The 13,476-nt window shown below is 41.9% G+C and overlaps 1 protein-coding gene across 2 annotated transcripts in view; it reads left to right on the forward strand.

Annotated features, from left to right (window-relative positions):
• The first annotated feature begins 20 nt into the window (after positions 1-20).
• ppp1r21 (protein phosphatase 1, regulatory subunit 21) overlaps positions 21-13,476 on the forward strand; it is a 63,777-nt gene continuing 50,321 nt past the window's right edge. The window contains exons 1-4 of one of the 2 annotated variants that reach the window (XM_078405026.1): positions 21-561; positions 4,139-4,207; positions 7,349-7,495; positions 10,455-10,562. In XM_078405026.1, coding sequence (XP_078261152.1) covers positions 508-561; positions 4,139-4,207; positions 7,349-7,495; positions 10,455-10,562 — 378 coding nt within the window. In that variant the 5' untranslated portion in view covers positions 21-507. The remainder of the gene's footprint in view (positions 562-4,138; positions 4,208-7,348; positions 7,496-10,454; positions 10,563-13,476) is intronic. The other variant, XM_078405027.1, reaches the window with a different exon arrangement.

A 13,476-nucleotide genomic window follows, 5' to 3' on the forward strand; every position in this document is an offset into this window, starting at 1 on the left:
GCGTGGCCTTTTGAACCAGCTCGCAGGGCCGGAAGTAGTCGGCGCCGAGGTACGAGCGCTGGTTCGGGCCCCCGGCGCTGCCCGCGCGCAACCGCTGCGTCTGAGTTATGGGGGGATCAAAGTAGTCCACACCGGCTGAAGTACCGATTGGGGGGCAAGAAGGTTCAACGTCAGAAGAAAGCAAGAATTGTTCGGAGAGCGCATGTGAAGGAGGCAAACAGAGTAGACTGGCCGAAGGGCCAGTGCCAACGAGAGATTGGACGGGCCGAAGGGCCAGTGGCAACGAGCAGAGTGGAAGGACTTGAGAAACATTTCATTAATTCTCCACCACCCCATGCTAATTTCTTCCTTCTCCTCATCCAAAGATGTTTTGATGTGGTTCATGGCATCTAAGTGAGAGAAGGCAGAGACCCCCCCCCCGGGTACCCTCGACCTTTCTCCCTTGCTGGGTGATGAGCCAGGTTGTGGCCGCCTCTTGCAGTCACCCTTCACAAACAGTTGCTGACCATGGCCGCAGATTTGCAAGCTAAGTATCAGAAACTGGCCCAGGAATACTCCAAGGTGGGCAGGCTTGGCTTCATTTTTTAATGTTTTTTTGCGTGATGTTCGATTTTTGTGCGATATTTGGCAGTAGGCGAACGTCTCCTATTCATTAAAGAATTGTGGAATTACACATTAGTGGGTAGATAGCTAGAAATCATAAATCATTCTCTTAAAGTCGATTTGCATTTTAGTCGATTTGCACTGTAAACATTTTCATATAAACATAAGCATTTCCAAACGTAAATGGGTTAACTTCCCACTTTAGGTCAACAATCCTTTGTTAAATTGTGATCACTATGGTATTTTTTGCAGTGATGATCTAACAAGACAACCTTTGCATTCCAACTTAAAGACTAGGTGTCTATACCACTTTACTCGTTCTGTTCCACAGTGTGTACAGATTAATTGCTAGTCGAATAAGTAACCTGAAAATTGCCTCATTTTAGCATGTAAAGAAAATAATCCTTTAATTGTGAAATGACCTGCAATTTATTACAAATGTGCATTGAAGTATTGATGTGTATTGACTGCATGAAGCTTGAATCTAATTCCATCATTATTTGCATTGAAGTTTTTAACTTGTATACTCTTGATATGTAATTTGGATGTTTAGAAATGAATTTAATGTGATAAGTGCTGCATGTAGGGGTGAGTTCATTTTAGCCTCATCTTTTAGAAGTACTAATAAGGTTAAATGCTATTTCAGCTCTTTAAGGAAGAGAGTGAAATGATAGAGAATATTATATCCTTGTCTTCAGATCACGAGCAAGAGGTCATTAATGACCATTTAAACTATTTTTATGAAAAGACTTGAATGTCATCTAGCGAATGATGCAGTATATTAAAAAAGGAAAGAGAAAATGTAAAAGAAATATTGTTGTAGGGAAATAACTGCAGATGAATCGAAGGTATCACAAAATGCTGGAGTAACTCAGCAGGTCTGGCAGCATCTAGGAGAGAGGGAATGGGTGACGTTTCGGGTCGAGACCCTTCAGACTGATGTCAGGGGGGCGGGACAAAGGAAGACAGTGGGAGAAGGGGGAGGGGGGCGGGAAGAGAAGGACAGAGGAACTATCAATGTTCATACCGCTGGGCTGCAAGCTGCCCAAGCAAAATATGAGGTGCTGTTCCTCCAATTTCCAGTGGGCCTCACTATGGCACTGAAGGAGGCCCATGACAGAAAGGTCAGAGTGGGAGGGGGAGTTGAAGTGCTCAGCCACCGGGAGATCAGGTAGGTTAAGGCGGACTGAGCGAAGGTGTTGAGCGAAACAATCGCCGAGCCTGTGTTTGGTTTCGCCGATGTAGAGAAGTTGACATCTAGCGCAGCGGACACAAGAGGTTGGAGGAGGTGCAAATGAACCTCTGTCTCACCTGGAAAGACCATTTGGGTCCTTGGATGGAGTCAAGGGGGGAAGGTAAAGGGACAGGTGTTGCATCTCCAGCGGTTGCAGGGGAAAATACCTGGGGAGGGGGTGGGAAGGGACGAGTGGACCAGGGAGTTTCTGAGGGAACAGTCTCTGTGGGAAGCAGAAAGGGGAGGAGATGGGAAGATGTAGCCAGTAGTGGGGTCCCGTTGGAGATGACGGAAATGTTGGAGGATGATTTGTTGGATAAGCTGGTTGATGGGGTGGAAGGTGAGGACAAGGGGGATTCTGTCCTTGTTACGAATGGGGGGAGGGGGAGCAAGAACGGAGTTGCGGGATGTAGAGGAGGCCCTAGTGAGAGCCTCGTCTATAATGGAAGAGGGGAAGCCCCGTTTCCTGAAGAATGAGGACATCTCTCTTGCCCTAGTGTGAAACACCTCATCCCGGGCGCAGATGCGGCGTAGACGGAGGAATTGGGTGTAGGGGATAGACTTTTTGCAGGAGACGGGGTGGGAAGAAGTGTAGTCCAGATAGCTGTGGGAGTCAGTGGGTTTGTAGTAGATGTCAGTTACTAGTCTGTCTCCTGTGATGGAGATGGTGAGATCCAGAAACGGTAGGGAAACGTCAGAGATAGTCCAAGTATATTTAAGAGCAGGATGGAAATTGGTAGTGAAGTGTATGAAGTCAGTGAGTTGTGCATGGGTACAAGTTGTAGCACCAATGCAGTCGTCAATGCAGTCCTCTATATCCCGCAGCTCCGCTCTTGCTCCCCCTCCCCCCATTCGTAACAAGGTCAGAATCCCCCTCATCCTCACCTTCCACCCCATCAGCCAGCGTATCCAACAAATCATCCTCCAACATTTCCGTCACCTCCATCGGGACCCCACTACTGGCCACATCTTCCCAACTCCTCCCCTTTCTGCGTTCTGCAGAGACCGTTCCCTCCGTAACTCCCTGGTCCACTCGTCCCTTCCTACCCAAACCACCCCCTCCCCAGCACATTCCCCTGCAACCGCAGGAGATGCAACACCTGTCCCTTTACCTCCCCCCTCAACATCTAAGGACCCAAACAGTCTTTCCAGGTGAGACAGAGGTTCACCTGCACCTCCTCCAACCTCATCTATTGTATCCGCTGCTCTAGATGTCAACTACTCTACATCGGCGAGACCAAACGCAGGCTCGGCGATCGTTGCGCTCAACACCTTCGCTCAGTCCGCCTTAACAAACCTGATCTCCCAGTGGCTGAGCACTTCAACTCCCCCTCCCACTCTGACCTTTCCGTCATGGGTCTCCTTCAGTGCCATAGTGAGGCCCTTCGGAAATTGGAGGAACAGCACCTCATATTTTGCTTGGGCAGCTTGCAGCCCAGCGGTATGAACATTGACTTCTCCAACTTTAGATAGTTGCTCTGTCCCTCTCTTCCTGCCCCCCCTCCCCCTTCCCAGTTCTCCCAAAGAAATATTACTGATACTTTAAATCTGAAATAATAGCAAGTACTCAGCAAGTCAGACGGTAGCTGTGGAGGGAAATGCTTAGTGTTTCCAATCATTGATCTTGTGTAAATAACAGAAATTTATTGAAAAATGTCTATTTAAATTATAGTTTGATAAAAAAATTCCAATCAGAGAATCAATTGCATACATTTCAGTAACCACACACCTCCATTTATGGTTCCCACATGTAAACTGATGATAGCCATACCTATCTTACCCATTCACACTAGTTCTAAGTTTAGTTTGTGTCACATATGGAGGTACAGTTAAAAACTTTTTGTTGAGTGCCAACCAGTCAGCAGAATGACTAAACATGGTTGCAATCGAGTCGTTCACAGTGTGCAGATACATTATTAAAGATAGTCTGAGCATCTTCAATGAGGTAGATAGTAGCTGAGTAGCTGTTTAGTTGTTGGTAGGATGGTTCAGGCTATACCACTTTCGTATTTCACTCCATACACACTGGGGGCAATTTACAGAGGCTAATTAACCTGCAAACCCACATGTTTTTGCGATGTGGGAGAAACCCGGAGCAGCAGAGGAAACTTGTGAGAATGTGCAAATTCTACAGAGTCAGCACCCGAGATCAGGGTCGAACCCAGACGTCCGGCGCATTGAGGTGGCGGCAGCTCTACCAGCTATGCCACTGTGCTGCCCTATTTCAAATTGATAGCTGCTTAACATTTAGTGGCATTAATGCTGATAATTCAAAATATTTTACTGTTTGAAATGTTTCAGCTTCGAGCTCAGAACCAAGTTCTGAAGAAAGCTGTTGTGGATGAGCAAGGTCATGGAACATCTTTAAAGGTATAGTGCACCGATTGTGTGTAAGTGATGCATAGAAACATAGAAAATAGGTGCAAGAGTAGGCCGTTTGGCCCATCGAGCCAGCACCGCCATTCAATATGATCATGACTGATCATCCAAAATCAGTACTCATTTCCTGCTTTCTCCTCATATCCCTTGATTCAGTTGTCCCTAAGAGCTATATCTAATTCTCTCTTGAATACATCTCAGCTAATTGGCCTCCCTTGCCTTCTGTGACAGAGAATTCCACAGATTCACAGAACTTTGGGTGAAAAAGCTTTTCCTCATCTCAGTCCTCAATGGCCTACCCCATATTCTTATACAAATACATTGGGCATTATTGCTGCCTAATGCTGCAAGTTGCCAAGTAAATGTCTGCATTTTAGCTTTTTAATGGAGAAACAAATGTGCTATGATGTGTTTAAATCTAGTACCTGTTGACTTTTTACGATGCCCTCTCCGATCTGAGAAATTGCTTGTCAGAGCCTTGCCATGTTGGATCTGACAATGATCTGAGACATTGCTGATTTCAGTGCAAGTTGCAGGGCTGCAGATTAGAAGATAATGGGGAAATGCAAATTCCCTTTCCTAAACATCCCTTTTTAACTATTTAGTATAGACAATAGACAATAGAAAATAGGTGCAGGAGAAGGCCATTTGGCCCTTCGAGCCAGCACCGCCATTCAATGTGATCATGGCTGATCATTCTCAATCAGTACCCCGTTCCTGCCTTCTCCCCATACCCCCTGACTCCGCTATCCTTAAGAGCTCTATCTAGCTCTCTCTTGAATATATTCAGAGAATTGGCCTCCAATGCCCTCTGAGGCAGAGAATTCCACTGATTCACAACTCTCTGACTAAAAAAGTTTTTCCTCATCTCTGTTCTAAATGGCCTACCCCTTATTCTTAAACTGTGGCCCCTGGTTCTGGACTCCCCCAACATTGGGAACATGTTTCCTGCCTCTAACGTGTCCAACCCCTTAATAATTTTATACGTTTCGATAAGATCCCCTCTCATCCTTCTAAATTCCAGTGTATACAAACCTAGTCGCTCCAGTCTTTCAACATATGACAGTCCCGCCATTCCAGGAATTAACCTAGTAAACCTATGCTGCATGCCCTCAATAGCAAGAATATCCTTCCTCAAATTTGGAGACCAAAACTGCACACAGTACTCCAGGTGTGGTCTCACTAGGGCCCTGTACAACTGCAGAAGGACCTCTTTGCTCCTATACTCAACTCCTCTTGTTATGAAGGCCAACATTCCATTGGCTTTCTTCACTACCTGCTGTACCTGCATGCTTCCTTTCAGTGACTGATGCACTAAGACACCCAGATCACGTTGTACGTCCCCTTTTCCTAACTTGACACCATTCAGTTTTAATATATATATATAATATATTATTTAGTTGTTAATATTTTACAATTTTGAAGTATCTGTGATACTTTAAAAATAGATTTTAAAGTTATTAATTATTACTCATGACTTTCATAGCTTGTGAAATTGGCTTGTGCTCTGCCAAAGCTTTTAAGGGTGAAATCTCCAGAAAGCCATATATATTGTTCATTCCATGCTGGAGAAACTCAGCGGGACAGGCAGCATCTCTGGAGAGAAGGAATGGGTGACGTTTCGGGTCGAGACCCTTCTTCATTCCAAGCCATTGGTGATGAGCATGATATGGGGCAGAAAGGTGACCCTTCTCACCCTGATCATGTAAGTTTGACGTGGGGAGACCACATGATGATTCTGGCTAGCAAGATCTGGAAAACTGTTTGATTTACTTGTGCGTCTTTGTCTCTGTCCTCTGCAAACCATCTAAGAATGAGAGGATTACATTTGGAACACCATGGGTACACAATTTACTTCACTCCAGAAACATCATTTAAATTGCTTTGGTTCCTTCCTCTTTTCTCCCAGTCTGGTAGGCTAAAGGTTTACAAATATTTTGTCTTGTCCTTTAGCTTCCCTCCTATTTTTCCTTATTCCCTTATGACTCACTGTGTTCTTGAGGCCCATTTCTGGTTCCCCATCACTCACTTCTATCAACTTGTTGACACCCAACGTTCTGGCTCCCAATATGATGGGTATTGTTAATTATATTGTACGTGCTTGGAAACTCTCCCCTTGCCAACATCACTCTGGTCCTCCTGTTTTATTCCCTTGCCCATTTTCCTCCACTCTTTTTTGATCCACCTATCACCGACTAACCTGTTTCATTCCACCCCACTTCCTCTTTATACAGGCTCTCTTCCCTTTCCATTCTTAGTGCTGATGTGGTATCGTGACCTGAACATTGCCAATTACTTCCCACCCTCCCACAAATGTTGCTCAACCTGTTGAGCTCTTCCAGCAATCTTATTTTTGCTTATTCATATTGTCCTTTTCAACCAAAACCATTCTGCTTGCTGTCTAATGATGGCTGTGGATGAGGATTGCTTCATTTTCTCATCTGCATTTTCAACTCTTAATTACTACTTCAATCCCACACTAATGTTGTAATCTCTCCAAGCCCTATAACAGAAATGTGCTCATGTGACTGCCCATTTTTATCACCAGTAGTAGTTGCACAACCAAGCACTGGAATCAGCACCGATCTCGCAGCAACTTGCATTACTGCAAATTCCCTGTCGCAGTTGCTGCATTGCAATGGTGAAGATATCATTGAGTGCGAAGCATTTTGATATACCAGGGTTAGATATGTGGTGCATGGATGCAAGCAATTTTGTATTCTTTGCTTTCTCTAAACCTCTTCAATGTCCCAAACTTTTGTCCATCCTCAAATCTTTAAAACACACCTCATTCAGTAAATTCTTGGTTATCTGCTCTGAACTCTCATAGTTCAGCCTTAGTTTTACTAATGCTCTTGTAAATGTTTACTCGTTTTTAGTCTAATGTTTACTCGTCTAAAGCTACTAACAATGGATGTCATTGCCATCTTCATCAAGCCAAACTTCTCAATTTGAACTAATTTAGATTGCAGGTTTCAACTGAAAATTCCCTAATTCAGCATTGTTCCATTATTTCTTTGATTCAATAATGTTAGGAACAGCTGGGTGAAAACAAAATGCTTTCCCACATCTGTACCTCCCTATGCTTTGCATTGTCCAAATTAACATAAAACAAAACTTTCCCTGCAACAGGAGGAGCTGAAAATGAAGGATCAAAGTGTTAGAAAGTTGCAGCAGGAAATGGAAAGCCTGACATTCCGGAATCAACAGCTGGCAAAGCGGGTTGCGCTTCTTCAAGAGGAATTAGTAACTACTGAGGCCAAAGTGAAGAAAAGTAAGGTAAACAGTATGAAATAAAGCACAGTTCCTGTCTTTCAATTCTATTGACTTCTTGAACTTGGATGGCAAATGCCAAAGCATTTGCTGTGTTTCGTTCTCTTGTTTTCCATACGTTAGTTAAAATTTGTATTTTTGGAAAGTGTTTCAAGCAGGACATCAAAATGTTATTAGCAGAGCAAATGTTATGAACTGAGTTGTTGATTGAGGATGAATGGAAATTAAACTTTCAAATGAGTTGACGGAGTTATTGTGAGCCATGATAGTAAAACAGCATGGAAATGGGCCCCATGGCATAATTTGTCCATGACAACCATGATGTCCCACCTGCGCTATTTTCAACTGCCTGCATTTGGCCCATATTCCTGCAAAACTTTCATAGCCGTGTACTTGTCCAAACATCTTTAAAATGTAGTTATAGTACCTGCGTCAACTATCTCCTCTGGCAGCTTGTTCCAGATATCGAACACCCTCTGTGTATTAAATCTTGCCCCTCTGTGTATTTAATGTGCCCTCTGGTTCTGGATTCCCTTATCTGGTAAAGGACTCTGTGCATTCACCCTATCTATCCCCCTCATGATTTTATACACCACTATAAGACACCACCCAAGTCTTCCGTGTTCAAATAGACTACAGATATTTGATAGATTTTATCTAATAAAAATTGGGGCGGCACAGTGGCGCAGCAGTCGAGTTGCTCCCTTCAGCACCAGGGACCTTTGTTCAATCCTACAGGCGCTATCTCAATGGATTTTGAATGCTCTCCCTGTGACTGCATGGGTTTCGGTTTCCTCCAACATTCCAAAGATGTGCAGGTTTGTTAATTGCCTTCTGTGATGTGCCCCTAGTGTGTAGGATAGAACTGGTGAATGGATGATTGTTGGTCGGCGTGGACTCGGTAGACCGAAGGTCTTATTTTCACGTTGTATCTCTAAAACTAAAACTACAAAAGAGGCTGACTCATGTGAAAAGGCAATGAAGCTATCAAACACTACAACACAGAAATTGAGAAAATTTGTTCAAATGTGTGCGGTGTTAATTTGAGGTACAATCCAAAATTGATGATCTCAAAGGCACTTTTAAAAATTGTTCAAATCTTCCCTTATAAGAAGCAGTGGTTTCTAAGGCCATCTGCTCATGCTAAAAGATTCCATGTATAAAGACGTTTTTTTCCAATGTCTTTTTTAACCTTCAACTTTGGCTATTCGTATTGCCAGAACATTTAATTAAACAAACCCTATTAAATCTTGCCATTCTCGTGCACCTTTGAAAATAATCCCAGTATTTGAAGCCTCTTATTACTTCAGTTTCCCATCTTTAGAGATACAGTGTGGAAACAGGCCCTTGGTCCACTGAGTCCATGCCAACCATCGGTCACCCGTACACTATCGTACACCTGTTATCCCACTATTTCTGGAATTATCATGGTGAATGAGTGTAGAAACTTTGTTACTTAGGCACTTTTTCAAAAATGATCTTATTTTCATTGGAATTGTATTGGTGGTGGCTTCCCATTCAGTTAACCTGTTTGTCTCAAGTCTTTTACAGTATTGCTTTTTCACACGAGTCAGTCTCTTTTGTAGTTTTTATCCCTTCAGGGAGGAGAGAAAGGTATGGAATTAGCAGAGTTCTATGATGAATAATTATCGGAGTTTCTAATTTGCTGAATGCTAGTTTTAAATCCTGGAGTTTTAGCACAAGTGTTCAAATAATGCTAAACCTTGTAATGAAGCTTCCAATCTGGGGGCATATGGTAAAATGGAATGGAATACTTATTGCCACATGTGACAAGGCACAGTGAAATTCTTTGCTTGCATACCCAATGTATACAAATCTGAGTGATATACTGTTCCTTCCAATACTAAATTATTTTTTACTGTTGGATTAATTACTGGATTAATTAGACTGGTATCACAGAATAATGTAAAATAGAAAGAGGCGCTTGGTCTGCTCACAGTAACATGCTACAGTACGATTGAGTTATCAGCAGAAGCTTGTAGTAAATAAGCAGAGATTCTATTGGGATGTTGGTTTCATATGAACCTGCAGGAGTGGAATTGCTTTGGGTTCGATATGATTAAAGTGTCTGTCTGAACCATTGGAATTGAATTTGGAAGAAGTATTGGGAGAAGCTTGGCATATTCCAATTGGGCAAAGTTTGTCTTGAGCCAAGGTGTATTTAGTTGATGTTGCTGTCACATATGCCCATGGCTTGTTTAGATTAGCAGTGTGGTGTTAGTGGAGATGTGACTATTTTTGTGGGAAGAATGAATAGCATGGCTTGGAGAAAGTTCAGTGCAAATAAATAATTAGTGAAAGTAATTGCTTTTACAATCCATCTTCCTCCCAAGCCTTTTGCCATCTTCCCAAAGAATTATTTATGGATCGGGGTCTGTTTGATTAGTGATGCTCCTATGAAATGACTAGGGATGGTTTTATTAAGAAATATAAATTGAAGTTGTGTTTTCTGTTCGATGATTGCATGGGTGCAGCATCACCCAGTGGTAAATGATGATAATTGCAACAGAGTTTCAAATATACTCATACTGCAGTTTTTATGCACTTCTGTTTAATTGCCCCCTGTACCAAAAACAGAACAATGAAGTTCTTCCTTGCCACAGCAATTTCTGGGCCACCACAGATCTTCAGAGATCTGCATGTCCTGGAAACTGAAGTGTTAACTCTTTCTCTACCATCAACCTGTCGATAAAGCAGCTTGTGGATCATTGGCTTCTCTCTTTAGTCAACAATTAGCTCCTGATATTGAGAGCAAGGTTGTTGTTCTGGCACCATTCAATCAAACAATCTATTTCCCTCTTATGCTCTGACTTATCTTTACCCGTTATATGTCCAATAACTGTCTTTGGTTTTTTTTTGCTTTGCTTCAATATGCACAGAATGCAGTGCTAAAGTTCCTTGTATCTAGAATAGCTCCTAACTGGCAGTTGTTTTTTTTACACAGCAGAAGGGTGCTGATTCTCCTTCTCAACTGAATCAACAACAACAACAGAGTGTTTTCGATGAAGATCTGCAGAACAAGATTGAAGAAAATGAACGACTGCACAAGCAAGTGAGTTAATTTCATGCCGTCTAAGTTTCCTTTATCGGTAGCTATAAGAAGAACTGTTATAACAATAGTGCAAGAAATGTAAACCATTGATAACACTTGATTTTTAAGATCCTTAGCCATTTTCGGTTCAATTTTAAACTCTGCTTCTGGAGTTAACATGTTCTCTCTACAATAATTTTTCATTGGGTGCATTGTTTTCCTCCAACATTCCATGGGTACAGTTTGTTGGTGGGCAAGTGCAAGCAAATAAGTTTGCAGGGAGAAATTGCTCTGAAAGCAAATGTCGACTCAATGGGTTGAATGCCCTCCTTTGTAGATCTCTTTTAAAAAAGGGAAACTCTTGTATTATTCTTAAAAGATGCATAAAATGGTACGGAAACCATGTAGAATGAAAGGTGGTTAGAAGCACTATCTAAGTAGGAAGGCATGGAGGTGAGTAAAGGAGGTGTAAGAATATGATCCAATTAATAGGTGTAGGTGTTGGCGCTATAAGTTGCCATAATATAACATAGACTATATTGCGAGTATATACTGTTTTAAATATGGGGGGTATGTCTTCAGACTATGACTACATTTTTACACTCAGCCCCTTCTCTCAGCATTCCTTTGTCTTCTGCATCGGCATCCCTCCCACCTTCTCTTCCAAACATTCCTTTCCTTCTATTTATTATTTTCTCTTTAAGTGGTTAGGCCTCTTCTAATCAGTGCTGCCTAAATTTTCTATTCTTTGTTTCATATCTTTTGCTTAAGTGGTTTGGAATGCAAGTTTTTGTTTGGCTTACTGTGAGTGTTTTGCTGATGTTTGCATTTGGCAGGATGTCAGGAATGGAAACCAGATGTTTTCACTGTGCTATTTATTCTAAGTTTTCAGTTCAAGCTACTTAAAAACATTTGTGTTGTAAATGTACTAGTATTGGAACATGCATTAGTATTGGAACTAAATACTTAGCATTTTACTTGAATCTTAGCTGATCTGTACCTCATCAATTGCCTTGAACATAATCTTTTTCTGCCTTTGTATTTTGTTTTATTGTTTGCTAATTTTTACCACTTGCTCCTCTTCTGAAAGCATTGCATCCTATTGGGTAGGGTTTTCTAAGTCTTGATTGCCCAGGAGTTTCCCCATGTGTGGTACAGTAGTAACCCACTGTGATACTCCCAAGTACTGATTCATTCGAAAGAACTAGCTCCTCCAGTGTACCATGAGGCTACTGCAAGTCCCTGCTGTCCACTGGCACTCTTGCCTGCAACTATTGTTGGGATTTACCGTATAAGTCTCCCGGCTGGCGAATCATAATATCCAACAAGAAGCAACAAGCTTGTATAATATCCAACAAGAAGCAACAAGGGAGGCTAAGGTCCAAGAGATCAGTCCACACATGGACCAGGAACAGCTGTGATTAGACAAAGCCCATAGGTGTAGCCCTGCACCTCAACTCAATATTACACAGCCACACCACTTGTTGTAGGCAACTCACCGCCAGCTTTTGTAGGCAGCCTCTCCACGTGTAAGTGTGCACAGATTCATTGCTCTACGAGCACCAGGTTCCTTGTGCAGCATCAGGGAGAGCAGGAGTTTGTACCAGGTTCTCACCATTGAGAGCTGCACATTAGTTCTGCTCTTCCTGAGAATGCATCCTGGCCATGTGTGTAAGAGAAGTTAAGTTTGGAGAGGGAATTCTAATCAAGCTGGATCTTGTACAAGCATGTGCTTTCTCAACAAAACTAAACTACTAAATAATTTATTCCTCAGCAACCAACTATTGGAACAAAATCCAACAGTGCAATATGGATGTATTTTAATGAACTTGAATTCTGTGGGATGAGCAAAACCACGCAATGCCACTTGATCAGGCTTTTGTGCAAAGACTATTCTTAAGAATGTGCAATTTGATTTTTTGGGGCAAATTCAATGTTTTGGCAGAAAAGAAATCTGCTGGAGTTGGATTACAAATAATAAGTTATTTTGTTGTTGCAGCTTTCTTATGGTGAGGACATAAACCAGAATCCCTTTCTACTGCAGTGTAGTGCAGTGTACTTTAATTGATATGCACACTATTACAGATGCTGGATTCTTCAGCAAAAAACAAACTGCTGAAGGAACATAGAAAATAGGTGCAGGAGTAAGCCATTTGGCCCTTCGAGCCAGCACCACCATTCAATATGATCTTGGCTGATCATCCAAAATCAGTACCCCGTTCCTGCTTTCTCCCCATATTCCTTGATTCCGTTAGCCCAAAGAGCTATATCTAACTCTCTCTTGAAAACATCCAGTGAATTTGCTTCCACTAAACTCAGTGGGTTATGCAGCATCTGTGGAAGGATGCATACTTGGTAGGTGAGATCTGCTATATGATTTTACCGGATTGTATGGAAAAACAAAGCATTTCACTGTACCTTGTAAATTTCCCCGGTGTGGGACGAATAAAGGAATATATTATTATTATTATTACCTAGATACATGTGATAAAGTATCATTGGATCATTGAAATAGACGACACTTGGGATCTGAATCCATCAGACTCAATGACGTTTCTGGTCAGGACTAACTGAAGTCTGAAGTACAGTTCCAACCCAAAAAGTTGAAGAAGCATTCCAACCCGAAATGTGACCTGTTCATTTTATTAAACAGATGGTGCCTGACCCACTAAGTTCCTCCAGCAACTTGTTTTTTTTTGTTCTTGGTACTTTAATTTATTGTTTATGCTTTGAATTAATGAATCCATAAAGCAGATTTTACTAAATATTCTTCCCAAATCTTTTACTCTCTTGGCGGCTGATTTGATTTAATGCATTGTTTTGGCTGCAGTGTTTTCTGGAGAAAGTGATGACTGTTCTTGTAGTACATTTTGCTTGACCTCAAATGTATTTAATAGCTTTTATGCAAGTTTGGTTTTAGTACTTTCTCAACCTA

The sequence above is a fragment of the Rhinoraja longicauda genome, chromosome 9, assembly GCF_053455715.1.
Source record: "Rhinoraja longicauda isolate Sanriku21f chromosome 9, sRhiLon1.1, whole genome shotgun sequence".
Classification (NCBI taxonomy): domain Eukaryota; kingdom Metazoa; phylum Chordata; class Chondrichthyes; order Rajiformes; family Arhynchobatidae; genus Rhinoraja; species Rhinoraja longicauda.